The 27,020-nt window shown below is 37.8% G+C and overlaps 1 protein-coding gene across 1 annotated transcript in view; it reads left to right on the top strand.

The window, feature by feature from the left end:
- The window catches only part of Klhl7 (kelch like family member 7), a 56,013-nt gene that overhangs the window by 16,892 nt on the left and 12,101 nt on the right, over positions 1–27,020 (top strand). Inside the window, exons 2-7 of the mRNA XM_041640674.1 lie at positions 1,008–1,110; positions 2,198–2,291; positions 2,476–2,600; positions 9,249–9,424; positions 12,738–12,912; positions 15,738–15,880. Of these exons, the coding sequence (XP_041496608.1) occupies positions 1,008–1,110; positions 2,198–2,291; positions 2,476–2,600; positions 9,249–9,424; positions 12,738–12,912; positions 15,738–15,880 (816 nt within the window). The remainder of the gene's footprint in view (positions 1–1,007; positions 1,111–2,197; positions 2,292–2,475; positions 2,601–9,248; positions 9,425–12,737; positions 12,913–15,737; positions 15,881–27,020) is intronic.

The following is a 27,020-nucleotide window of genomic DNA, read 5'->3' as shown; positions in this document are numbered from 1 at the left end:
CTCTCAGGTGTCATTTGGTGCACAGACATACTTGCAAGTAAACACCATAAACATTTTAAAACTTAAGACAGAACAAAAAACTCAGAATGTGTTGCTTGCCTTACACCCAGTGGTTAGGACACAATGGTAGACACCAAATTTTCTGTGAGCTCTGCATATAATACTTTTAGCTTCATTGTGAATTTATTATTTGATGGCCCCTTCAGAATTTTTTTTTTCTTTAAAAGTCATCTATGACAACCCTTGATATTTTTTCGGTATTCCTTTTTTTCTTTCCAGCAATTTAAGTTGTTGTAGGCATACCTTCTTTTAGCAGCCTAGAGTTTAGAAATGGCTGCCCTCCATCTCCTGTCAGCAGGGTGCTTGTGAGAGGAGCTGTTTAAGGGAAGATTAGTGCAGGGGCAATCAGTTCATCCACTCTTGTGTTCCTAATCCTTTCTGTTTTCATCAGAACTCTTGACAGCTACTTTTACTCTGGATTTTACCAGCATTGATGATTTAGTAAAATCAAGTATAGACTACAATGTTTAAAAATTATTATTTGTATATGCCATCATATCATTTAATCCTTCTTCCCTGCAGGAAGCTCACAATAAAGGCCTCAGAATTTATACTAGGAAAAAAAGTTTTGACATCCCTGAATCATTGGTAGACAACTTTCTTTTGAGGTGAGAGAATTTCCTTGTGCTGCGCAGACTGGCCTCAAAGTTGTTATCTTCAGCCTCTTGACAGCTGTGGGCCATCACACATAGCTCGGGAGACTTGTTTTTAATGATAGATATGCTAATTTATTTTTCTCTTGACTGTTGGGATTATAGTACCAAATTTTGATATTGTCTGACAGCAACTCTGTTAGTCTTTGCTAAATATGTATGTGGAAAGAAGAGTTTAAGTAGAAAGTAGATAGAGGCATTACAGCTTTTGGTCGGTTCCTACCTTGTTAAACTTAATATTGCTGAGCAAGAACCAGGGAGCTGCTTTTTATATGCTTTTCTCCTTCTCACCAGAGAACGTTGTGTGACGTGATCCTCATGGTCCAGGAAAGGAAGATTCCTGCTCACCGCGTTGTCCTCGCTGCAGCCAGTCACTTTTTTAACTTAATGTTCACAAGTGAGTATTTTCAGGCAAAATCTGTTACTGGTTTGTTTTTTTTTTCTATGAGAATTAGGTAGAGTTTAAATAAAAATATTTCAATTTTTAAAGCTCTTTAGAACTTAAGGCTATAGAGAATGAAAATGGTCAGATGTGATGACCATCAAAAGGTAAGTGTTCTTTCATTAGCCCCAAGGGCCCAATGTCTTTGATGATATAAAGGTAGTTTCTGACTGAATGTCCAGGGTTTGTTTTCTTCACCTGAGGTAGAAAATCATGGTAACAGATACATCTCTTGGCATTGTATCTAGCAAGTTTATGCCTCGAAAGGACTGGAGGGGAAGAAGGAAGAGGGGAAGAAAATGTAGCACACTGTAGTGGGAAGAAGCCTTTATTTTTAGCTGAGACCTGGAACCAAGTCCTGATTATACTACTTAGTATTCTTTTTTTTTGTTTTTTTTTTTTGTTTTTTTTTTTTTTGTTTTTCGAGACAGGGTTTCTCTGTGGTTTTGGAGCCTGTCCTGGAACTAGCTCTTGTAGACCAGGCTGGTCTCGAACTCACAGAGATCCGCCTGCCTCTGCCTCCCGAGTGCTGGGATTAAAGGCGTGCGCCACCACCGCCCGGCCACTACTTAGTATTCTTTTATGAGGCTTGTTGTATTGATTTTGAGACAGGAGCTTGCCATGTAGTGGGGGAGGGGGATCTGAAGCTTTGAGTGATCCTCTACCTCCCAAGTGCTGAGATCACAGGTGTACATCATGATACCTATCTCTTGTCCTGTGATCAAGTTAAACAATATATCTGCCTCAAGTTTTGTCTTTGCTGTCCTACCAACCTCTGAGGATTTGGAGGAAATAAGAGAAGAGGGACACTGAATTCTTTTAGGATTGGGAGAAAACAAAATCTAATTTTATGTCTTTCTCTTTGTACTTGAGAATTCTCTTAGATTAATTCAAGGGGTGCCACTAACACGGAGAGTTGATTTGCATGTATTTCCCTCCAGAGATACTGTCTTCTGTATTTAATATAACCTGGAATATGTCAGTTCCTAGTTAGACCTGTGGGTGCTGCTGGTGGTCATTTATGTGTCTTCTCTTCCTTCAGCTAACATGCTTGAATCTAAGTCCTTTGAAGTAGAACTCAAAGATGCTGAACCTGATATTATTGAACAACTGGTGGAATTTGCTTATACTGCGAGGTGAGTTAGGAATCATCCTGTTTGGGGGAGTAGGACTGGGGTCTGCCACAGAAAAGCATTGTTGTGACAAAATTAATTTGCTCCTGTTTCCTTAGAACAAAAAGCTGTAATGGACGAGTTGGAGGGATCATATGTCATAGAACATATTCTACAGTGTGAAATTAATGTTCCGTTTAATTTACAGAATTTCTGTGAATAGCAACAATGTCCAGTCTTTGTTAGATGCAGCAAATCAGTACCAGATTGAACCTGTGAAGAAAATGTGTGTTGATTTTTTGAAGGAACAAGTTGATGCTTCAAATTGTCTTGGTAAGAAATACCAAATTCCTGGCTTTTTTTTTTTTTTTCCAAAAAAAAAAAAGTCCTCATTGTGTATTTAAATAAAGAAAAACCATAAATAAGAATCTTCATTTAGGCTTAAAGATACTGTTCATTGAAACATTTTTACTAATAAAATTAAAAGGAACTTAAAAAGAAGCACATACTAGCCTGGGTAGCAATTAGCTCAATAAATACTGTGTCACTATTTTCTAAAATGAAATAGGACTCTTTGTTTGTTGTTTTGTTTTTGTTTTGTTTTTCAAAACAGGGTTTCATTCTGTAACAGCTCTGACTGTCCTGGAACTGCTCTGCAGGTCAGGCTGGCCTTTAACTTACATATATCCACCTGCCTCTGCCTCCTGGGCGTTGAGATTAAAGACATGCACCACCATGCCCAGCAGTAACATGACTTTTATAATGGCTTTCATTCATCAAAGACCAACAACAAGAATACCATCTATTTATTCATAGTAGTTTTATATGGAAAAAAACATAAACATTTCTCTTATAGGGCTCATAATGTGCTGAGAAAATTTGAGGTCACGTTTATGAACTTCCCTGAAGTGATGTGGTCACTCCCTGAGTAGACTAAAGTGGAGTTTGAGTATTCTGATGCTTGCTTAGTACACCATGCTGTCTCTCCATTGTCAAATATGTTTTGTACTAGGGGACAGAGAAATTATAAATTAAGGTACTAGTTGAGGAGCTTCTGTAGATCTTCATTTGAAGCTATTGCTCAGGTAAGCAATTTGTCCTTGAAAGAAACAGAGAAAGTAACTCAGATATTTCTCAGTATAATATGCATTTTACTGTGAGATGATCCTTCCTGGTGGCAAACAAGCACTTAGCTCTTTGTAATTACATTTCTCTACGCATACTGTAATCCATAGGCTTTAGGGAAAGGGAAGGCCAAAGGTCCAGGACAACGTAGAGAAAGAGTAGAATCAAGGAAACAGAGGGGCCTGGAACCTGGTCAACACTAGTGGAGGGATGCTGATGCCAGGAAACTGAAGGCTGGGCAAAGGGCTTCTGAAAATGTTTTGGACTTCTTCTGGCCCAATTTTTCCTATTCTTTTTCCCTCAGGGCACTTTGTACTCCTTCTGGCACACATACTGTGAGCCTGGGGAGGAAAAAAACTTGGTAGGCTGTCTAAAAGGAAACAGGACAATTGCAGAAAGGAGTAAAAGTCAGGCAAAAGGGATAAAAATGAGACTGGTCTGGTATCCAGAAAAGAAACTGCAGCTGGAGAGATGGCTCAGTGGTCAAGAGCATTGCCTGATCTTCCAAAGGTCCTGAGTTCAATTCCCAGCAACCACATGGTGGCTCACAGCCATCTGTAATGAGGTCTGGTGCCCTCTTCTGGCCTTCAGGCATACATGCAGACAGAATATTATATACATAATAAGTGAATAAATAAATATTAAAAAAAAAGAAACTGCAGTTGATGGAGTAGGAGGACAAGTAGCTGTGGAATAAGCATAATGGAATTTCTTTGTTAGCCATATGTCAACATGGTAAGACCCTATATTAGGGAATAAACAGTGCCTGTTATTGTCCTATGTATCAGGCATTCTCTGGACTGAGATTCCATTTCTGTATTGTAGTTTACAGCACTGAATAATTTACGGCTCTATTTATCTAGTTTTTAATTTCTTGGGGGGGGGAGTAACAAAGCTGAGAAAGAAAGGATACCCCAGTAACCTAGAAAGGAGCCTGTTTCTGAGCCTAAGCCTGGGAGAGAGACAGTAACTTCAACTAGGCATGATGGCTGAAGTAGGAGGGTTACCCCTGTTTCAAGGCCAGCTGGGCTACAGAATGAGGCTTTCTCTCAAAAAAGGGGGACAGTGGCTCTGAGCCATTTACAGTCCCTTGGTAACTTGTAAAGATAGGGTGAGAGGACCTGCTTCTGGTGTTTTCTGTGTGAATCTGAGCATAGCTGCCGCTGACAACCAGTTAAAAAACTTCTGCCTAAGATTTCCTTTTGCTTCTCTGTTGTTCAAACTATCTTGCCGATCTAACTTTCACAAGTGCTAAGAGGGAATCTATCACAACTGATTGATTGGGCAAAATTCAATCAGACATAATGATGTACACCTATAACCCTATACTGAGAGGTTCAAGACTAGCTTGGTTTATATAGCTCCTTCAGGCTAACCAGGGCTATATAGTGAAACCTGGTCTCAAAATAACAAAACAAAATCATACAAAGTTCAAGGAAACCTATTAGTTTGAGAGACAGAAAAATCACACTCCTGGGGACAAATTTAATGTAAGAAATAGAAAAAAATTAAAAATAGAAAAGATAGGCAGGTGGTGGCAGCTTGCACCTTTAACCCCAGCACTCAGGAGACAGAGGTAGGCAGATCTCTGGAGTTCAAGGCCACCCTGGTCTACAAAGGTAGTTTCAGGAGAGTAAAGGCTATACAAAGAAAAACTGTCTTGAAAAACCAAAATAATAATAATAAAACAGGATGTTTGAATGAGTGATTTTTCAGTCTTGACATTTAATCAAATTGAACAGTAAAGTTAGATGCCCCTAAAATTCAAACTAAAGATCAATTGGGAAACTTATCTCATGATACAATACTACAAATAAAAAGAAGCCATTACTGAAAGATGAAAGAGCCATGAGAGGAAGAAACAGGGCACTAATATGAAGCAGGAGTTCCAGGAGCAGATAAAAGAAGCAAAACAGTCAACAAACTGCAAAGGAAAAGTCATTTGTGCCTTCAAGACAATTTCAAACTGAGTATGAAGTCTCACCCATGAACTAAGATGTTTGTTTTTTTTTTTTTTGGTTTTTCGAGACAGGGTTTCTCTGTGGCTTTGGAGCCTGTCCTGGAACTAGCTCTGTAGACCAGGCTGGTCTCGAACTCACAGAGATCCGCCTGCCTCTGCCTCCCGAGTGCTGGGATTAAAGGCGTGCGCCACCATCGCCCGGCATGGTGATAAATCTTTAAACATCAAGGGCTTAGGTTTGAGGTGATAAAAGTGGTGGAGCTAGATGATAATCATGCCAGGATGACATGAGTATATTAAATGTGACTGGTGGTACATTTTGTTACATGTATTTACCACCAAAAAATTAACATAAAATTCTTAGAGATGAGTATGATAGGTTACCAAAACAAGCAAACTACTATTTCTATCCTACTATGGTTGTGTATGAAGTGTCCCACAAAATGACTTCTGTGTCATTTAGTCTCCAACTATTGAGATTATTGCATCATGAGACTTCTAGCTTCATCAATAAAAATATCCTGGTTAGTTGTTTTAGTGGTGGCAAAATGAGCTGTTTTTCTTGTCTGTACCTTGCCTGGCCTGGGAACTCGATTTGTACATCAGAACTGGTTCCAGACTTACAGAAATTCATCTGCTTCTGCCTCCTGAGTGCTGGGTTTATAGATGCAGGTGACCATGCCCAGAAAAATAAGATTACTGCTTGTTTTAAACAGAACGGGAATTTGAGAAGCCACAATACATAACTTATAAAATTGCCCATACCTGAAAAGTTGGGCTTAGAAAAAGTAGGATTTGAGTGACAAACTTGTTTAGATAGATAACACAGAATGTTTTGTACTGTGTTCAGAGGCTGAGTACAAGTTTATTCCCTTGGAGTGTTTAAAAATACTGATCACCAGCAACCGAAAGCATAGAACTTCTGGAAGGAAAGAAGCCTAGGGCCTGCCCCAGCAGTGCAGTGAGGCGAGAAATGAGCGTCAGAGGGCACCAGTCTCTTCCAGCACCTTTTTCAGCACCTGGAGACTTAACTGAATAATTGTAAAGAAGTATTAAAAACTAAATTTCAGGCTTTTAAAATGATAATAACACAACAATAGAATCTTTGAAATGTAACCAAAGCATATTTTTAGAAAGAAATTTATTTTTAGTTTTCTTGATTTAAGGACTCTACTCAAAGAGGTAAGAAAACCTTTCAAAGTCTGATTAAGAAAGAAAGCTCAAAGAACAGCATCAGAATTGGATCTGTAACTAGGAAAGCAAAAGGCAAGACCAAACTGTCTTCAGAAGCAGAGAGCCCGAAACAGTAACCTCAGATGTCTGGAAAGGTCCCAAGTGTGATGTCTTTATGAGTTAGTGCTAATACACACAGAAAGTTGAGATTAATTTTTATTATTTAAATTTTAGATCAGTAAAAAGGGTAGACACGTCCCAGAAATAGTCCCATACTGCCAACTTTGCACAAAGAACAAGTATGTGTGCACATACAAATGTGCATGTGACTCTAGCTTCACTTAGCGCCATTGTGTTCAGTGCTAAAACTGTCTCAGATCCAGCAATGAGTGCGTTTTTAGAAAGAATTCTTCCCCTCTCCAATTCAAGATAATAATGGGGGCTGGAGAGATGGCTCAGTGGTTAAGGGCACTTGTTGCTCTTAGAAAAAAAAAAACTAGATTCAGTTTCCCAGTACCCACATGAAGGCTCACAACTATCTGTAAACAACTATCTGTAACTCTCTAGTTCCAAAGGTCTAACACCCTCTGATTTTCATGGACATTGCATGCACATGGTGCACAGACATATATGCAGGCAAAACATACATACACAAAATTATTTTTTAAAATAATGATAATGCTGAAGAAGATTAACTTATGTGTGTGATGATAAGAAATTTAAGGAAACTCTCAAAGTTTATTAGTAATAGAGGGTTTACACAGAAATTCCATCCTTCTCTTTCATTGTCTAGAAGTCTCAGATTACTAACGAGCTGAAATCTAAACATACTTAAAGTCATAGCAGTAGGTAATAAAGGCACTTCTGTGTTTTCAGTGTCTATTTGATATTTAAGAAAATGAAAAGGTTTTGGCTTGTTATGGTGGCACATTCATATTATTCTAGCACTCAAGCGGAGGCAAAAGGATTGTGAGTTTAAGGCAAATCTAACATACTGAGATCTCATTCATAAATCAGTAAAACCAGAAACCACAGGCCAAATCTTGTGTCTCACTGGTGCAGGCAAATATACATAGAAGTAGCATGCTGTTTGCCATAAATGTTCAGAATGCCATGGCATCAAGTCAGTGCATTTTTAGAAAGGAGATGAAAGATACCAGCTACCCTGACAGATTGGTCGATAGTGATGAGTTATGTTACAAATATGAAAGCCCCAAAGCTGTGTTGGCCAGACATAGTAGTGCCTTTAATCCCAGAACTTGGAAGGCAGAAGCAGGCAGATCTGTGTGAGTTCAAGGCCAGCGTAGCAAGTTCCAATCACCCAGGGCTACAAAAATAAAACAAAAACCCAGCCCATAACATGTTAATAAGCGACATGAAGTTGAAACATGGGGCGGGGGACTCAGTTAATATTTCGAAAGACATTTATTTGCAAATTCATACACCAAAATAATCTAAGAGGGCTTGCCAAACTTTTCCTGTAAAGGAATGATAGTAAATATTCTAGACTTTTTTAGCATTTGTCTTTCCCCACTTCTCCTCTTCTTCCCTGCCTCCGTCCACCACAACTACTACGACTACTTCTTTTTGCCCTCATCTTCCTCTTTTTAGCATTTAGACATGAAACATAACAGTAACTTTAGTAAGGTGGCACACAGACAGCTGGAGGACTGACTACATTTGGCCTGTGGACAGTACTGTGCCTCCTTATATAGAACATGAGAAATTTCCTCCAAAACAAAATAGAATAATTGGGGAAAAGCTGAATGGAAAACATGCAAAACTTGTTTTTTAAATATTTATTTTATGTAAATGAGTGACCTGTCTTCATGCATACCAGAAAAGGGAATCAGATCCCATTACAGATGGTTATGAGTTACCATGTGGTTGCTGGGATTGAACTCAGGACCCCTGGAAGATCAGCCAGTGCTTGTCACTGCTGAGCTGTTTCTCCAGCCTCTGGAAAATATGAAAAATATATACTTTTTATATATACAGGGAGTAAAATATATATTTATATCAGTAACGTATAAGAAAAGGGTTTAATAAAAGCTGAATGTTAATAAATAATTTACAGCAAAATAAATTGAAATGTCAAGTTGTTTTTTTTTAATTGGATGTAGTGTAGATAAATGCACCCAGTATCAGGAGACAGCTATGGGAGTTGACTCCCTTCCTCCATGTGGGTCCCAGGGATATCAGGCTTGGTAGCAAGTCCTTTTATATGATGAACTGTCTCCTAGCCCAGTGCCTAGTGCTTACATGAACCTCTTTCTCAATGTTGCAGCTGTTCCCCCAAAGCAATTCAAAAGTTGGGTGCAATCCTAAAAATATCATCTCATCTTTAAGATGTGATACTTAGTTTAGTTTTAAGTTTATTTATAAAAGAAAGTGATTTAAAAATGCCTGAGAGCAGTTTGTAAAAATTGATGCTGTCTTATTACTGTCAAGCATAAGACAACCTCATATTGCCACAAAAGTAGACAAGTTTTTGGAACAAGACCTAGATTAATGAGATCTACTTAAATTTTTTCCCAAGTCTTGCTTTATCTCCTCCCCAGCATCCCCCTAAAACACATAGTACATTTTTTTAAAATCAGGCTATTGCTCTAGTCCAGACTAGCCTTAAATTTGAGATTTTCCTGCATATTCTTCTCATGATCTGAGGGAATATGTGGTTTTCTAAAGTCGGTGTCTTCTGTTCCCATTCTCTCTCTGCTTAGGTATAAGTGTGCTTGCGGAGTGTCTGGACTGTCCCGAGCTGAAAGCAACGGCAGATGACTTTATTCATCAGCATTTTACTGAGGTTTATAAAACTGATGAATTTCTACAACTTGATGTCAAACGAGTCACACAGCTTCTCAGCCAGGACACTCTGACTGTGAGAGCAGAGGACCAGGTAACTAACTATATTGGCTTCTTAGATATTTCTTGATAGAAATTTCTTTATCAATTTCTTCTACATGATGCTTTAATATATGACAACAAAATTCTCATATTCAGGAAGAATGTTTTCTTTTGTTTGATTGGGGGTTTTTTTGTTTTGTTTTGGGTCTTTTTGTTTTTTATTTATTTATTTATTTATTTTATTTTTTTCAAGACAGAGCTTCTCTGTGTAACAGGTCTTGCTGTCCTGGAACTAGCTCTTGTAGATCACGCTGGCCTTGAACTCACAGGGATCTGCCTGCTTCTGCCTCCTGGGTGCTGGGATTAAAGGTATGCACCCAAGAATGTGTTCTTTAATAACTAACATTATCACAAAGCCTTTTCCATTGAAAAAGTCAAAACTATTTGAATTACAGAGTGCATGGTAGAGATAAAACTATTTTTTTTTTTTTTAGGCACATCAGTGTCTTTCCCTAAAGATTTCCTGAACTTATATTACTTTACATGAGGTAGGGAACTTAGAGCATGTGACCAAGATGAGGATGAGAGGATGTATACATGTGTGATCATAATCATAAGATGAGGATGGGAGGATGTATATATGTGTGATCATAATCATAAGATGAGGATGGGAGGATGTATATATGTGTGATCATAATCATAAGATGAGGATGAGAGGATGTATATATGCGTGATCATAATCATAAGAGTCCTCAATTGTGGATGAGAGGACAGTGGACAAAAGCGTTGACCAGGCATTGCTGCTTTGGAGGTGGAGGAGGTCCACAGTACAGATAGGTGATAAGAGACTGGAAATAGTCACAAAATAATTTATCCTATGGGGCCTCCAGGTAGCCCTTCTGGAACCTTGATTTTAACCCAGCATGACTTGATTTACATTCTATTAAGATTGCACTAAATCATGTTCTTTTGCTCTGTGTTGTTCAAAATATAGAATTTTCAGGTTAAGAGATTTGACTAGATAAAAAGAAAAACAGTTCTTTATGTCAGGCACAGCAGTATGCCAAAGAAGAATTACTTGAGCCCAAGATACTGAAACCAGTTAGAATGTAAAGTGACCCTTCTAAAGAGAAACAAGAGGAAAGAAGATAAACACACACACATACACACACACACACACACACACACACACACACACACATCAGTTCTTGGGACTGGAAATATGCTCAGTGGTTAAGAGCACTGACTGCTCTTCCAGAGGACCTAGGTTCAATTCTTAGCACCCACATGGCAGTTCACAACTGTCTGTAACTCCTTTCACCTTCCCACAAACACAGGCAAAACAACAATGCACATAAAAAACAAATCAAAATTAACTGGCTTATATGCAGGTGAAGAAAAAGTGACTTTATACTGGGAAAACCTGACAGATACTGCTTGCTGGTGGTCGTCATTGATGTCTTATTGAGTGCATGCTTACTTGATGTAATAAAACATCAAGTCATCATGGTTTGGTTGGGTTTTGTCAACTTGACACAAACCTAGAAACCTCTGGAAAGAGGGAATCTTGTTTGAGAAAATGTCTTTATAAGACTGGCCTGTAGGCAAGTCTGTGGAACATTAATCCTGGTTGATGATTGGTACCGGAGGGTCCAGCTCCCTGGGCGGTGCAGCCCTTAGGTGGGTGGTCCTGAAATGTATAAGCATACTAAGCAAGCCAGGAGGAAGAAACCAATAAGCAGAGTTCCCTATGGTCTCTGCTTCAGTCCCTTGCTTCCAGTTTCCTGCCCCAATTTTACGTAGTGATGGAATATGACCTGAGAGATGAAGCTAAAATAAATCCTTTTCTCCCCAACTTGCTTTTGGTTATGATGTTTTATCACAGCAATAGAAGCCAATCACTGTGGTCACCCTCCCCAAAAGCATAACACTAAGCTAATGGATAAGACATCAAACAAACTGAAATTAAGGACAGTTTACCTCACCAGAATTCAGAACTGTTCAGGTTATCATAAGAAAGAAAAGTCTGAGAAGTTTCTACAATCTAAAAAACAATAGGTGACTTACTGACTTAATATAATGTGGTCTCCTTTATGGGGTAATGGAAGGAAAATAATACTAGATAAACACTAAGGAAATATAAAAAATAGTATGGTATTAATTGGTTATGACAGATGCTTTATAGTGACTGGGTGCAGAGAATCTAAATCTGTTCTGCACTTGATATTAGCCAAAAACCAAAAAACAATCTAAATATGTTGTAAAATAAAAGGCATCTCTTTAAAATTTCAGTTCCCATAATTTATTATCTAGCTCAAACATATGTTTAGTAGATGAGTATGTATATGAAATAAGTTGTCAGAGCTGTTTAGTGATTTGTAAATTAAATTATATTAATGAACTTGAACTTGTTCAATGTAGTTAAATAAATGCTACAGTATTATTTATGAAAGCAATTCAATTTTATTAAATATAGAATTCTGTATCTTAAATTTTCTAGAAGCAGGTAAGTCTGTTGGTTCACAGTATAGAAATACAAGGTTAAAATAGATAGCTCTCTTATCTCCTGGATTGGAAACCCTATTGGGTAACCTGTGTTTCTGGTCCTGAGCATGTGTTGGGGCTACTACTGAGAATAGATTTCTTTCGGTATCATGTGACTGCTTCTGAAAAGGAAGCTATGATTTGTTGTTTTAGAAACACACACAAATTTTGGAACTAGGGAGATGGCTCAGTGGTTAAAAGCACTTGCTGTTCTTCCCAAGGAATTCAGTTCAGCAGCCATATCAGATGAGTCACAACTGCAAAGAATATGATAACATCTTCTGGCTTCTGAAGGTACCCACCAACACATGGGGACACATACATACATAGACATAAATGAAAATAATTCTTTTTACAGAATTTTATTATTTTTAATTACATATATATGTGTGTAGATATGTGCACTTATGTGCAAGTGCCCTTAGAAGCCAGGCATTGGATCCCCCTGGAGCTGGAGTTAGAGACCGTTGTTACTTGCCTGATATGGGTGCTAGGAACCAAACTCAGGCCCTCTAGAAGAGCAGTATGTGTTCTTGACAGCTGAACCATCTCTTCAGTCCCATAAATCTCTTCTTAAAATCACAATGTTAACATCCTTCCCATCACAATGTATATTAGTAGTTAGTTATAGCAGACATACTGCTTATAAGACTCACTAATGCAGTGTAAAGTGTTTGAGGTATAGTCAGGTGTTGAGGAATGCAAACAAGTATTGGACAAAATACTGAGAATAAGTAATTGTCCCCTTCTCAGTGTGAGGGAAAACTGACGTTTGGAATGTTTCTGATATCTCAGAACTTGACTCTTCTGTTTCCCCCTAGGTTTATGATGCTGCAGTGAGGTGGCTGAAATATGATGAGCCTAATCGCCAGCCATTTATGGTTGATATCCTTGCTAAAGTCAGATTTCCTCTTATATCGAAGAATTTCCTAAGTAAAACAGTACAAGCCGAACCGCTTATTCAAGACAATCCAGAATGCCTTAAAATGGTGATAAGTAAGTTGCCTTCATACCCATCTATATATGGATCACATGACCGTTTCCCATAAACTAAAAACCTGTTCAGTGGATCACACTCACTTGTCAGGGAAAACCATTGAAGACTTTGTCTTCTTAGTGTGGGTTCTCAGCCCTCTGAAAAGCATTATCCTCAGCCCTTGTTTTATAGTGAAAAAGTGAAGATCCCCCCCCCCCCATCTTGGGCCTGTTCTAATTTGTACACAATACTATTCATGTACTTTGTTCATAGTGTTTCCTTTTTATTTAACCAAGTAGTATTCCGTCCTGACATTTCTTTATTTTCCTGGAGCTAATAATATGCTGATTTCTTTCATTTGTTTTTTTTTATTTTCTCAATCTAGAAGTCCTAAATACTTTCATAAAATGCCACTTCATAAAATTAACCTATTGCTTTTATTATTTAAAACATTATTCTTTAAAATGTTCCTTTCAGTACTTTTCTTCTGCCTGTTCCTGTGCGGGCTGCTTGCCCTCTAGGTTGAGCCTGATACACATTTCTTGTCCTGGGACTTTCCTTTACCATTTTAGAGTATCTTTTCAATCTGTTCTCTTCTGAATGCAAGATTTTCTTTCCTCTTTTGTTGTTTTTGTTTGTTTTGAGACAAAATTTCTCTCACTGTGAAGCCCAGGTGGGCCAGAAACTCAAAATCTCCTGCCTTCCCTCTCCTGAGTGCTGAGATTACAGGTGTGGCCTGTCATTCTTGACTCCCCTTGTTTTTCTTCTGTTAGATGGAGCACATCTTATAAAGGGTTCCTGACAATTGATAAATACTTGGAGACTTGATGAATCTCATATTTCACTATAAAAATTGAAGCTAGTTAAACCACATATGCTGAAAACAGCCTTGCAGTTAGCCTATTGAATGTACTGCTCTGTCATCTGCAGGATGCTGGTACTGCTATTGAGAATTCTAGTGCCAAATTGATTGTTCTTTTTTTAAATTTCTCATGTAAGAACAGTGTACTGTTTTATTTAATCCTGGTGGTTTGAAAGTTGGCAGTAGTGTGTGTATATTTCTTAAAGATCATTTTCTTTTTCCAGCCTTTTGTTATTAATACTGTGTTTCTTCAGCGTTAAATATTGATCTCATGGTTCTTTGTCTTTCTTAGTTCTATTCCCACACTGGTGTCATCGTCTGAGATTTTACCTTAATTTATCTTTATAAACTTTATATTTCCACTATTTTCAATTTTGATGAGTCCCTACTTAACTCTGATTTCTTATTTAATGAGAGTGATATCATTACTGTTCTCAGATGGTCATTTTGATGCTTTGGAATTTACCTATGGTGCCTGTCTTGTCTGTATTATCGTTGAGTGTTCTTGTTTATTATTTTTGTCAGCTCTTCTTGAGTATGTAGTTTTGCCCAGGAGTCGGTTAAGAGCTAACAAATGAACTGTGTACAGAGACGCTGAGCACCTTAGTTTGGGCCTTCATAACTCTGTGCTCAACTATTTGATCTCGCAAATCTGAAAAAAAGAGTGTGGGAAATGCTCAAGCATGTTTTATATTTTGAAGAATTGCCTTTATTTTTATTTTTTGTGAACTGCATCTTGGTACTTAATCTACTTTTTGTGAAGTTGCTAAACTTAATCTTTCTAATAGGATAGCGTTGTAATTTTATTTTATATAATGAATATTTTTCTAGTTTTCCTTTCCAACATTTGTGAGATTTTTTTCAAATTTCAATTCTTGTTGAAAAGAAAATATGAGCTAGGGAATATAGTTTTTTCCCTCTATTGTCTAACATTAATAGACAATTTATTTTTCCCACTCTAATGTAAAATGACATCTTAAAGTTATTGATGTGTGACTCAACCAAATTAAGGAAGATCCATAATAGTTTTGAATCCTCATTGCATTTGATCTAAGATAGTCCTTCTCAAAGTTTTGTGTACATCTGAGTTAACTTGGGATTGTCAAGTACACAGATGGTGCTTTGGTAGCTTTTAGGTAGTGGGATTCAGCATTTCTAACAAAGTTCCAGGTTCTGAAGCTGCTACTATTTGAACCACATTTAAATGACAAGATGGAACCCTTTAACACACCAAATATCTGGTGCCTGCACTAGAGATTTTAATTGAACTGTGGTAGGAACCAGGTATAGAGATTTCTTATGTGATTCTAATATGCAGTGAAAACAGAGCTGATGGTGGTGGCACACATTTTTTATCTCAGCATTAAGGAATTGAGGCAAGAGGCTTACTAGTTGAAGTACAGCTTCCTGTGTTACATAGTAAAATCTTATTTCATAAAAAAAGAGATTACTAGGTTAAAAGATCTAGATTTCAGTACTTATTATTTTGACCAACTACTCTTAAGTAACCAGATAATTCACTGGTACATAGTAAGTGACATAGTCTTAGTAATATTGATTGCTGAGGGTGGTAAATTAAGATGAGAATTCTTAGACATTTATCCTGCCTCTGTCTCCTTTCTTCCTAGAACACTAGAAGGATCAAAAAGTAATTTAAGTTATGGGGGGGGGGGAGGCTAAAATAAAAAAGAACTACTTTACTTTTTTTTTAAATGTATTATTTATGCATTGTTCTACTTGTTTGCCTGCATGCCAAAAGAGAATGTTCTTTTGCATGTTTCCTTGACCACCAGAAGAGGGTTTCAGATCTAATTATAGATGACTGAGCCACTGTGTGGTTGCTAGGAATTGAACTCAGGACCTCTGGAAGAACAGTCAATGCTCTTAACCTCTGAGCTATTTCTCCAGCCCCTACTTTACTTTTCAAATCACTGACTTAGTAGTACCTGAAGCTCTTGGAGAGTAACCATGTATTTTGTGCAGGTGGAATGAGGTACCATCTACTGTCTCCTGAGGATCGAGAAGAACTTGCAGGTGGCACCCGGCCTAGAAGAAAGAAACACGATTACCGCATAGCTTTATTCGGAGGTTCCCAACCACAGTCTTGTAGATATTTTAACCCAAAGGTAACTGATTTTTTCTGATTTTTATTTTGAAGGGACTGAGTACATAAAGACACATGTCTCATGTGGTAAGTAGTAGTTGATTGCCTAGTTATTGTTCTTTTATAGGGTAAGGAAATTGAGAATTAGATTTCAAAGGTCCCCTATAACTCTTTGGAGTGCTTTAAAAGGAAACCACTACAGAAGAACCAAAGTTCAGTCTTTGTTAGCAAGTCTATGCACTCATTCTCATGTCCTTGCTTTCATTAGGTGATAATCTTCAGTGAAAATTAGCTTCTTAAGCTAGATGTGTTTTTTTTCTTTAATAATTATAGTACATTGCCATTCTAGAAAATTTGGAAAAATGTAGTCACATAGATACCTTTATCCAACTATCTAGGAACAATTAATGCTTTTAGTCTGTTTTCCAGTACATTTAATAACAATTAGAAGAGCAGATTATGAGCCATAGGTCTAGGGACACAATTTTTTAAAATACGTCAATGTTTGGTTACAGCCTCAATATGGTTCACTCATATTTCTCCTTGTGTCTTATACTGTGTTTTTAGAGGTGCGGAAATACAATATTTTTCTGATACTGCATGCATTGCTGGAGCAGAGCAAGTACCAAAATCATAAATGATAACTCCCAGAGTTTGCTATAAGGTATCCATAACCCATGCTGAATCCAAGCATAACAGGATAACTTTCTCTTAAAAAGCCCCCTTTTCTATTAATGGTTAGTACTTGAGACCAGAGCATCCTATTGACATTAGGATACTTGTCTGGTACCTTTTTCTATGTAAAGTTGGTCCTTCAAGACATCTATGTAATAAAAGCATGGGGATATCAAGACAGAAATGGACAGTACAAATCTGTATTGTTTCAGTTCCTAGGAAGGCAAGCATTGTCTTCTTACAGATGGATGTCTCCTAGTGTGGTAGCCTGTTATTGGGTAGCTAACAGGTTAAAAAGTGTTTATTTTACATATGAGGGTGCCCTTGTATTTGGGGCATAGATGTTCAGTATTGAGATTTCCTCTTGGTGGATTTTTCCTGTGATTAATATGAAATGACCTTCTTTGTCTCTTTTGATTTTAGCTTGAAGTCTATTTTGTTACATATTAGGATAGCTACACCCACTTGCTTCTTAGGTCCATTTGATTGGTTTTTTGTTTTGTTTTGTTTTTTGAGACAGGGTTTCTCTGTGGTTTTGGAGCCTGTCCTAGAACTATCTCTTGTAGACCAGGCTGGTCTCGAACTCACAGAGTTCGCCTGCCTCTGCCTCCCGAGTGCTGGGATTAAAGGCGTGCGCCACCACCGCCCAGCTTGATTGGTATATTTTTTCCCAACCCTTTACTCTGAACGATGTGTCTTTGAGGTTGAGATGCGTTTCTTGTATGCAGAAGAAGGATGGATTCTATTTTCATATCCAATCTGTTATTCTGTGCCTTTTTATAGGTGAGTTGAGTCCATTTACATTAAGGGATATTAATGACCAGTGATTGCTATCTCTTCTTAATTTAGTTTTCATTGTTGGTGATGTTAATTTGTATGTTTTTCCCTTCTTTGGGATTTGCTGCTATGAGACCATCAATTGTCTGTGTTTTTGTTGGTGTAGCTAACTTCCTTGGGTTGGAGTTCTCCTTCTAGTATTTTGTGTAGGGCTGGGTTTATGGCTCGGTATTGGTGAAATCTAGTTTTGTCATGGAATGTCATGTGATCAAAAGTTTGGCTGGGTATAGTAGTCTGTGCTGGCATCCGTGGTCTCTTAATGTCTGCCTAATGCTTGACCATGACCTTCTGGTTTTCATTGTCTGCAGTGAGAAGTCATGTGTAATTCTGATAAGTCTACCTTTATATGTTACTTGGCCTTTTTCCCTTGCAGCTCTTAATATTCTTTCTGTACTCTGTATGTTTAGTGTTTTGATTATTATGTGGCGAGAGGACTTTTTATTTGGATCCAGTCTATTTGGTGATCTGTAAGCTTCTTATATCTTCATAGGCATATCTTTCTTTAGGTTGGGAAACTTTCTTTTATAATTTTGTTAAATATATTTTCTGTGCTTTTGAGTTGAAATTCTTCTCCTTCTTCTATATTTATTATTCTTAGATTTGGCCTTTTCATGGTGTCCCATATTTCCTGGATATTTTGGGTTAAGCTTTTGTTAGATTTAATGTTTTCTTTAACTGATGAGTCTATTTCCTCTATTGTATCTTCAGCACTTGAGATTCTATCTTCCATCTCTTGTATTCTGCTGTTCATGCTTGTGTTTGTGGTTCCTGATTATTTTCTCATGATTTCTGTTTCTATAATTTCCTTGGCTTGTGTTTTCTTTATTGTCTCTATTTCAGTTTTCAAGTCTTAAATAGTTTCTTTAATATGTTTGATTTCTTTTTCTTGGTTTTCTTTGAGGGATTTCCTGATGTCTTCCAGTTTTTTGTTTGTCGTTTCCTTCATTTTCTCTTTAAGAGTTTCAAACATTCTCCTGTAGTTATTTTTTTAGGTCATTTTCTTCTACCTCATCTATATTTGGTTGTTCAGGTCTTGCTTTTGTAGGGTCTTTAGGTTTTACTGGTGTTGTGTTGAAATTTAAGTGATAATTTGTTTTTTAAATTTTCAGCATCTTTTTTGAGTGAAGAAAGGAAAAATAATCCCTTCCTAAACATATCCTGAAATCCTAGCAGCTTAAATTGTACTTTTTACAAACTAAGCTTTCAGGTGGTAATCATAGTTTTACCCTTAAAACCTAACTGTGGTGTTTATTTAGGCAATAAAAAAATAATAATCAAGCCAGACAGTGGTGGTGCATGCCTTTAATCCCAGCACTCGGAAGGCAGAAGCAGGAGGAGCTCTGTGAGTTCAAGGCCAGCCTGGTTTACAGAGCGACTTCCAGGACAGACTCCAAAGCTATGGAGAAACTGAATAAATAAACAAAGGACCATGCTGGTGTATATGATGGGCCAGAGAATCTTGAATTCATTTGGGAGGCAAGGAACATCATTGCTAGAATAAAACAAATGAGATAACTCCGACACGTGAGCCTGTAAATCTAACACTTTCCTTGCTGTTGTTTTTATTGGACAGCTGGGAAAAGATGGAAATTCTGCACGGCCTTGGTACTGAGACTGTAGCTCCAGAATCCTCACTTGATGCCTTGCTTTGTTCTTTAAAATGGCCCACTCTTAATCGCCGCCTTTTGTACTCAACCACAAATTTTTAGAAAATTCAAATAATGGAGGAATTGCCTACTTAATTTAAAAATGTCATTCCATCTGTTACTTTATTCCCTGAAATTCTAAGCACTATTAGAATCCATCTATAGTATTTACAGTTTCTCTTAGAAGAGCTAGCTCCTGTCTTTTCTGCTGTAAAAACTCATCTTGAAAAACTTTAGCCAGTTATCTTTAAAACATTTTAGTGTTTAAATTAATTAGTCCTAATTATTTCTAATATTAAATAAGGTGACTTAATTATAAACTATTATTTATTTGGGATACCCCAAGTGAACATTATATCATTAGTCAAGTAATTGACTGCTTAATAAGAACTAACAAAGAGGTGGTTTACTTTAAAATTCTTTAGCTTAATATTTTTAGAAATGGTTCTCACTTATTAATGGGAATCATTTGTGTGGCTCTTGTACAAGGCAAAAGAGATGATCAGTTTCAGAGAACTGATCTCCTTCAAAGAAGACAACTTTTAAGCAGTGCTTGTTAATTGAGATATCTGTCATCTCCCTGATAGCCTTTTTGATATTCCTTGGGTATTACTGGTGTCAGAAAGCAAATGCTTGTATCAACTGATGATAAAAAGGTAATAGCAAAAATTGTAAAAACACTTCTCCCTTTCCCCATCTTGTACCTAGTTTTCAACTTTCAAGTGCTTAGTGATTGCTAAAAGAACTATGTGTTAAGTGTTCTGTTTGTGTGCTTAACTGTAGCATGGCAATGTATGATGGTACTGATGCCTAAATAAAAGTTGACTTAATTGACCAATTTTTATTTGGATTCCTAATAAAAGGATGGGTTAAGGGCCTAGAAATCGGTGAAGATCTTCACTTAACCACTTTGATGTACTGAAGGAAAAGGAGACTATGTCATAGAGAAGAAGGGATCTAGCATATTCTCTGGCAAGAAAACAAACAAGTGGTAAACCCAGCTCAAATATTATAAAAGTAGAAAATGTATATACCGTTTGTCATATGGGATTCAAAGGTTTGTTCTGAGCCTTCCCTCTCTGCAAACTGTATAGACCAAACTGACCTTGAACTCAGTGATCCTGCTGCCTCAACTTCCCAAGTACTGGAATGACTATCTCTGGGTGCATTTTCTTACTCAAACTAAGTATAAGGTTAGTATGTGGTCTGTTATGAGGAAGGATATGAGTATATGAGGAAGAATGAACAAATATAACATTTTATGATGTTTCCCGGGGAATTTTATTACTTGGTTTTATGTGGTAGCATCCCCCTCAAAAAAAATTTATCTTCAACCCAGAGCACATTTTCTCATTAGAAATACTGCTTTTATCTCACATATGATAGCCACCTTCTCTCTTAAGGCTGAGACAGTTCTACCCTATGGTGAGAGTGGAATTTGACAGTTATTTCTTGTGTATGATTTTGAAAGAACATGAAGAGTAGACCTTAAAATAAAGTGGCATTGCCTTTTTAAAACTGAGACTTTTGAGCTAGACAGGGTGGTGCACCTTTCATCCCAGAACTCTGGAGTCAGAGGCAAAGGCAGGTAGATCTGAGTTTCGGGCCAGTCAGGGATACACAGTGTCTCAAAAGAAGAGACAGTGCTATGATCCCAGCAGCTGGCATTGCTGGAATGTGACAGGAATCATCATGAGCACCCGTGAGCTTCCTCGGCTAACAGTATGAAGCTGCTGTTCTCTTTAGCTCATCCACAGTGGAGGTTCTGCCTGAATCTTTTCAGTAGACAGACACATTACTTTCATCTTCATGTGGAGAACACACTGGAACAGATTCTCTGTTGAGTGCTCGGCCTTCCTTAAAGACCTTACAAAATTAAGTATGTTAGTCTCAGTCTCTTTATGTTTGTGAGGTGGGGTAGGATCATGAAAATGCCATGTGCACATGTGGAGATCAGAGAACAACTTACAAGATTCAGGTCTATCCATTATGTGTGTTCCAACATGAACTCACATAAACTCATCATGTGAGTTTACCCAAGGATTAAATTCAGGTCATTAGACTCAGCAATAAGCACCTTAACCAGCTGAGCCATAACACAGTGATTGTAGTGTCATGGACTTTACCTTATATCCCCCACCCACCTTTGTCCAGCACCTAAAATTCTTACCTTCAGAAATATGTTGCTTTGTGTTGTGATAACTGCACCTTTCAGAAACTTTTCAGTGAAAATATGACTGACCTGATGGTCTAGTTTCCTTTCTGTTGCTGTGGTAAAATAGAACAATTTAGGGAAGGAAAGTATTTATTTCTGCTTACAGATTAGTCTATCAGTGAGGAAAGGAAATGACACCCACAGAAGGCTGGGCCCAGCCCTCTTAGATCAAGTCGTGATCAGGACAGTGCCTCATAGACAAGCCTAATCTGATCTGAGTAATTCCTCAAGGCTGTGTCCACTTGACAAAACTAGGATACAAATTCATTGTCTGTCACAGATAGCATGGTAAATTGGCAGATCATGCAAAGATTTGGAGAAAGTCAAAATAGTTTGAGGTGTCTGATAAAGGCTGTAAGTAAGAAGAATGCAATCTGTGTGGTGGAGCCTTTATGGGCTGTAGCCATCTTTTGGCTGGAGGGGAGTGAATGGGAGGACTCGGTTCTCCATCTGGACTCTACATGGGCAGGATTCATAGAAGGGACTCAGTGAAGCCTACCGAAGGAAAGGACTTTTGTTCTTGAAAAATTATAGTCTGGACCTGGAGAGATGGTGGTTAAGAGCACTGGCTGCTCTTCCAGAGGACCTGGGTTCAATTCTCAGCACCCACATGGCTGCTCACAGTTGTCTGTAACTCCAGGGCCAGGGGATCTAACACCTTCATACCAATGCACATAAATTTAAATAAATTATTAAAAAGAATTATAGTCTGTGGCATGAAAAGCTGAGTAGGACCAAGGAAGAAAGGACATCCTATTTCAGTGTATATAATACATGGTGGCATGGTAGTGTGTGAAAACTTACATCCTGCCCTTCATACCTTTCCAGTTTTTCTACTTTCTTTTTTAAAATATTTATTATGTGCATTGGTGATTTGACATGGGTGTTGGGTTCCCTGAAACTGGAGTTACATACAGGTGTGAGCTGCCATGTGGGTGTTGGAAACTAAACTGTGGACCTCTGGAAGAGCAGCCAGTGCTTTTAACCACTGAGCCATCTCTCCAGCCCTAGCTTCCTATTTTCTCAACACCTAAGCACATATTTGCAGTGGCATATTCAGTAAAACTTAACTGATTTAAGGTTTTGGTTTTTGTTGTTTGTTTGTTTTTCCAAGACAGGGTTTCTCTGTGTAGCCTTGACTTTACTGGAATTCACTCAATAGTCCAGGCTGGTCTTGAACTCAAAGATATTTGCTTGCCTCTGACTCCCAGGTGCTGGAACCAAAGGTGTGCACCACCACCACCAGGCTTCAAACAGACTTTTTAAATGACTGAATTGTAAGGCACTAAATAATAGCTAACATGAGTAATTTGTATTCTTAGTAGAAATGTTTACAAAGGACATTTTGGTTAACTTCCTAAAAGATGGTAACCGTTACAATATTTTATGTAGCTAATGGTTACTAAACATAGTGTCTGACATACAATAACAATTGAGTTTAAGATTAACTATCATTAAATATGTTAAAGAGAACAAGAGTCAGGCGTGGTGTTATGTGCCTCTAGTCTCACTTGAGACAAAGAGTTTGAGATGTGACTAGCATAGCAAGGTCTTGATTCAAAACTAAGAAAACTTGGAAGATGTTTAAGAAATAGCATAAATTATAGGTCTCCAGGATTGAACTCAGGTCTTCAACTTTGACAAGCATCTCTACTCTCTGAATTACCTTGCAGTAGAATAAACATTTAGGTCTTGTAGTAGCGCTATCAGTATCATGACGTCATATCAACCAGGTGGAGTTGTTGTTATGGGGCCCCATCTTCTTCCTGGAAACTTCAAATGTCACTTCAGGAAAAACTCATTGTTCATTATAAAAAACTTAAACATTAATCATATAGACATATATATATATATTCAATGAAAGACATGATAGATATATTCAATGAAAAGTATGATAGATGTGAAGAAATGCAAAGATGTTTTCTAAACTCATATTTCTTTCTGTCCCATATCATGGCTCTTGACATGAGACAGAAATTCCAGAAACTCTGGGTTTTTCTCTTACCAACAGGCTTGGAATTGGAGAGGGACTGAGCCAGAGTCCAACTTCAAAACCAGCTTTATAAATTTAGAAATATGGTTTAATATTACTTACACAACCCATTCAGTTGTCTTGATATTTCCTATTGGGCAGGTATTTTTCCATCTGTCAGTATCCAAACAACCAGGGTTCCTTGAATTTCTCAAAGATGAGTGTTTCCCTGTGGAGATAAATGTGTGATTACTGAATCAGCCTTTTCTGAGCTCAGGGCAGTAGCCCATTGAAAACCTGAATACGTGTCTATGGTGTGGTGTACATATTTTAATTTGCCAAATTCTGCAAAGTGGAACACATCCATCTGCCAGATTTCATTCCTTTGGGTGCCCTTTGGATTAGCCCCTGCAGGCAGTGGCGTTTGGTTATAGAAAGAGCAAGTAGGGCATTTCTTTACAATCTCCTTAGCTTGTTGCCATGTAATTGAAAACTCTTTCTTCAAACCTTTGCTATTAACATGATGTTTTTTATGAAATTCAGAGGCTTGTAGCACACTACCAATCAATAATTGATCAATTTCTGCATTACCTTGTGCTAGAGGACCTGGCAGACCCGTATGGGATCGGATGTGTGTTATATACATAGGGCAAAGCCTGTTCCTGATCAAATCTTGAACCTGGAGGAACAATGAGGTTAGTTCAGTATCATCAGGTATAAATTCAGCAGTTTCAATATGTAAAATAACTCTTTCTGCGTATTGTGAATCTGTAACTATATTAATAGGTTCTTTAAAATCCCTTAGCACCATAAGAATGGCATATAATTCCGCCTTCTGGACAGAATTATACGGACTTTGTTCCACCTTATCCAAGTCTTCTGATTTGTAACCTGCCTTCCCTGATTTATTGGCATCAGTATAGAATGTACGGGCTCCAGTTATTGGAGCATCACGGACGATTCGAGGAAGAATCCAAGAGGTTCTCTTTATGAAGTTAAGCCGCTTGCTTTTTGGATAGTTGTTATTAATGTCTCCCAAAAAATTAGCACAAGCTCTTTGCCATGGTTCATTATCTTCCCATAATTTCTTTAGTTCATCAGCAGTGAAAGGCACTATAATTTCTGCTGGGTCTATGCCTGCTAGTTGACGAAGTCTCAGCTTGCCTTTTATAATTAACTCAGAGACTTTTTCCACATAAGTTTTCAGTTTCTTACTTGGTTTATGTGGTAAAAAGATCCATTCCAAAATAATATCATCTCTCTGCATTAAAATTCCTGTAGGAGAAATTTTTGATGGTAGTATGACGAGAATACAATCGAGCTCTGGATTCACCCTGTCCACATGTGCCTGTTGTAATTTTTCCTCAATCATTGTCAGTTCCTTTTCTGCTTCAGCTGTTAATTCTCTGGGACTGTTTAAATCTTTATCACCATCCAAGGTTTTGTTCAAATGAATTATTAAATCAGGTGTTATTCCAATAGCTGGTCGTAGACTGGAAATGTCTCCTAACAGTCTTTGAAAGTCATTTAGAGTCCGTAGGCGATCTCTCCTAATTTGTGCTTTTTGTGTCTTAATTTTTTGCAAACCTATTTTATAACCTAAATAATTAACAGAATCTCCCTTCTGAATTTTTTCAGGAGCTAATTGCAATCCCCATTTAGGTAAAAGTATCTTTATTTCTTCAAACAGTCTGTTCAAGGTATCCATGTTTGAATCGGATAACAAGATGTCGTCCATGTAATGGTATACTATAGATTTGGGAAATTTCTTGCGTATTATTTGCAATGGTTGGTTCACAAAATATTGGCACAGGGAGGGGCTATTTAACATACCCTGGGGGAGAACGGTCCAGTGGTACCTCCTCGAAGGTTGAGAATTGTTGTAAGTAGGCACTGTGAATGCAAATTTTTCTCTATCTTCTTTTTGCAAAGGTATAGTGAAAAAACAATCCTTTAAATCAATAACTATGAGAGGCCATCCTTTTGGTAATAAAGAGGGCAAAGGAATTCCAGATTGCAGAGGGCCCATAGGTTGAATAACCTTGTTGATGGCCCTGAGATCTGTCACCATTCTCCATTTACCTGATTTTTTCTTAACCACAAATACAGGAGAATTCCAAGGGCTGGTAGATTCTTCTATATGTCCAGCATCTAATTGTTCTTGTACCAGCTGTTCTAAAGCCTGTAACTTTTCCTCAGCTAAAGGCCATTGCTTTGTCCATATTGGTTTCTCAGTCAACCATTTTAGAGGCAAGGCTGTTGGTATCTCTGAAGGGACATCAATTGCTTGTTCTTTTACAGCCCGAATGGCCGGTTTTCTCCGTTTGTAATATCTTTTAATATTATTCTCAGAAATATAGGCTCTAGATTTAGCAGGAATGTTAATTTCAGTATTCCATTGTTGTAATAGGTCACGACCCCATAAATTCATTGCGATATTGGCTACATATGGCTTTAATTTTCCTATTTGTCCCTCTGGCCCTATACATTCAACCCATCTCGTGCTCTGCCTTACTCGAGATAGGGTTCCAATTCCCAGGAGCTGAACATTTACATTCTGAAGAGGCCAATACGGATGCCAAGATTCTGGGGTAATGATACTTACATCAGCACCTGTGTCCAGCAGGCCAGTAATAAAAATGCCATTTACACACACTCTCAGTTTAGGTCTTTGATCATTTATAGAAGTTTGCCAAAACACACGTAACTTATCTTTCTGATCATTATTGCTTGTAACAGTAGGCATGGGGCTTCCTAATTGTCCTGATGAGGCACGTTCTCTGCAGAAACTGGATATGACTGAACCATGTTTGCCATGGGGGCCTGTGAGGCCCCCCCTCTCACGTTTCCCGACTGTATCAGGTTGCCTTGTCTATCTCTTGTAGACCTGCATTCATTCGTCCAATGTCTCCCCTTTCCACATCTTCTACATAAACCTGAAGGCTGAGTCCTCCTATTTCTGTTATTTCTATAAGATGCATTATTATTATTTCTGAAAGATGCATTATTATTATTATTATTATTATTATTATTATTATTATTATTTCTGAAAATCCGTTGTCTACAATTCCTTTTAATATGACCCATTTTTCCACAATTAAAACATTTGGTATTCTGCTCACAGTTGTCTGTAACTCCAGGGCCAGGGGATCTAACACCTTCATACCAATGCACATAAATTTAAATAAATTATTAAAAAGAATTATAGTCTGTGGCATGAAAAGCTGAGTAGGACCAAGGAAGAAAGGACATCCTATTTCAGTGTATATAATACATGGTGGCATGGTAGTGTGTGAAAACTTACATCCTGCCCTTCATACCTTTCCAGTTTTTCTACTTTCTTTTTTAAAATATTTATTATGTGCATTGGTGATTTGACATGGGTGTTGGGTTCCCTGAAACTGGAGTTACATACAGGTGTGAGCTGCCATGTGGGTGTTGGAAACTAAACTGTGGACCTCTGGAAGAGCAGCCAGTGCTTTTAACCACTGAGCCATCTCTCCAGCCCTAGCTTCCTATTTTCTCAACACCTAAGCACATATTTGCAGTGGCATATTCAGTAAAACTTAACTGATTTAAGGTTTTGGTTTTTGTTGTTTGTTTGTTTTTCCAAGACAGGGTTTCTCTGTGTAGCCTTGACTTTACTGGAATTCACTCAATAGTCCAGGCTGGTCTTGAACTCAAAGATATTTGCTTGCCTCTGACTCCCAGGTGCTGGAACCAAAGGTGTGCACCACCACCACCAGGCTTCAAACAGACTTTTTAAATGACTGAATTGTAAGGCACTAAATAATAGCTAACATGAGTAATTTGTATT

The sequence above is a fragment of the Microtus oregoni genome, unplaced genomic scaffold (genome assembly GCF_018167655.1).
Source record: "Microtus oregoni isolate MIOR12 unplaced genomic scaffold, Mior012 000064F_ref0000363, whole genome shotgun sequence".
Lineage (NCBI taxonomy): Eukaryota > Metazoa > Chordata > Mammalia > Rodentia > Cricetidae > Microtus > Microtus oregoni.
This window is presented reverse-complemented; position numbering and strand designations above follow the sequence as displayed.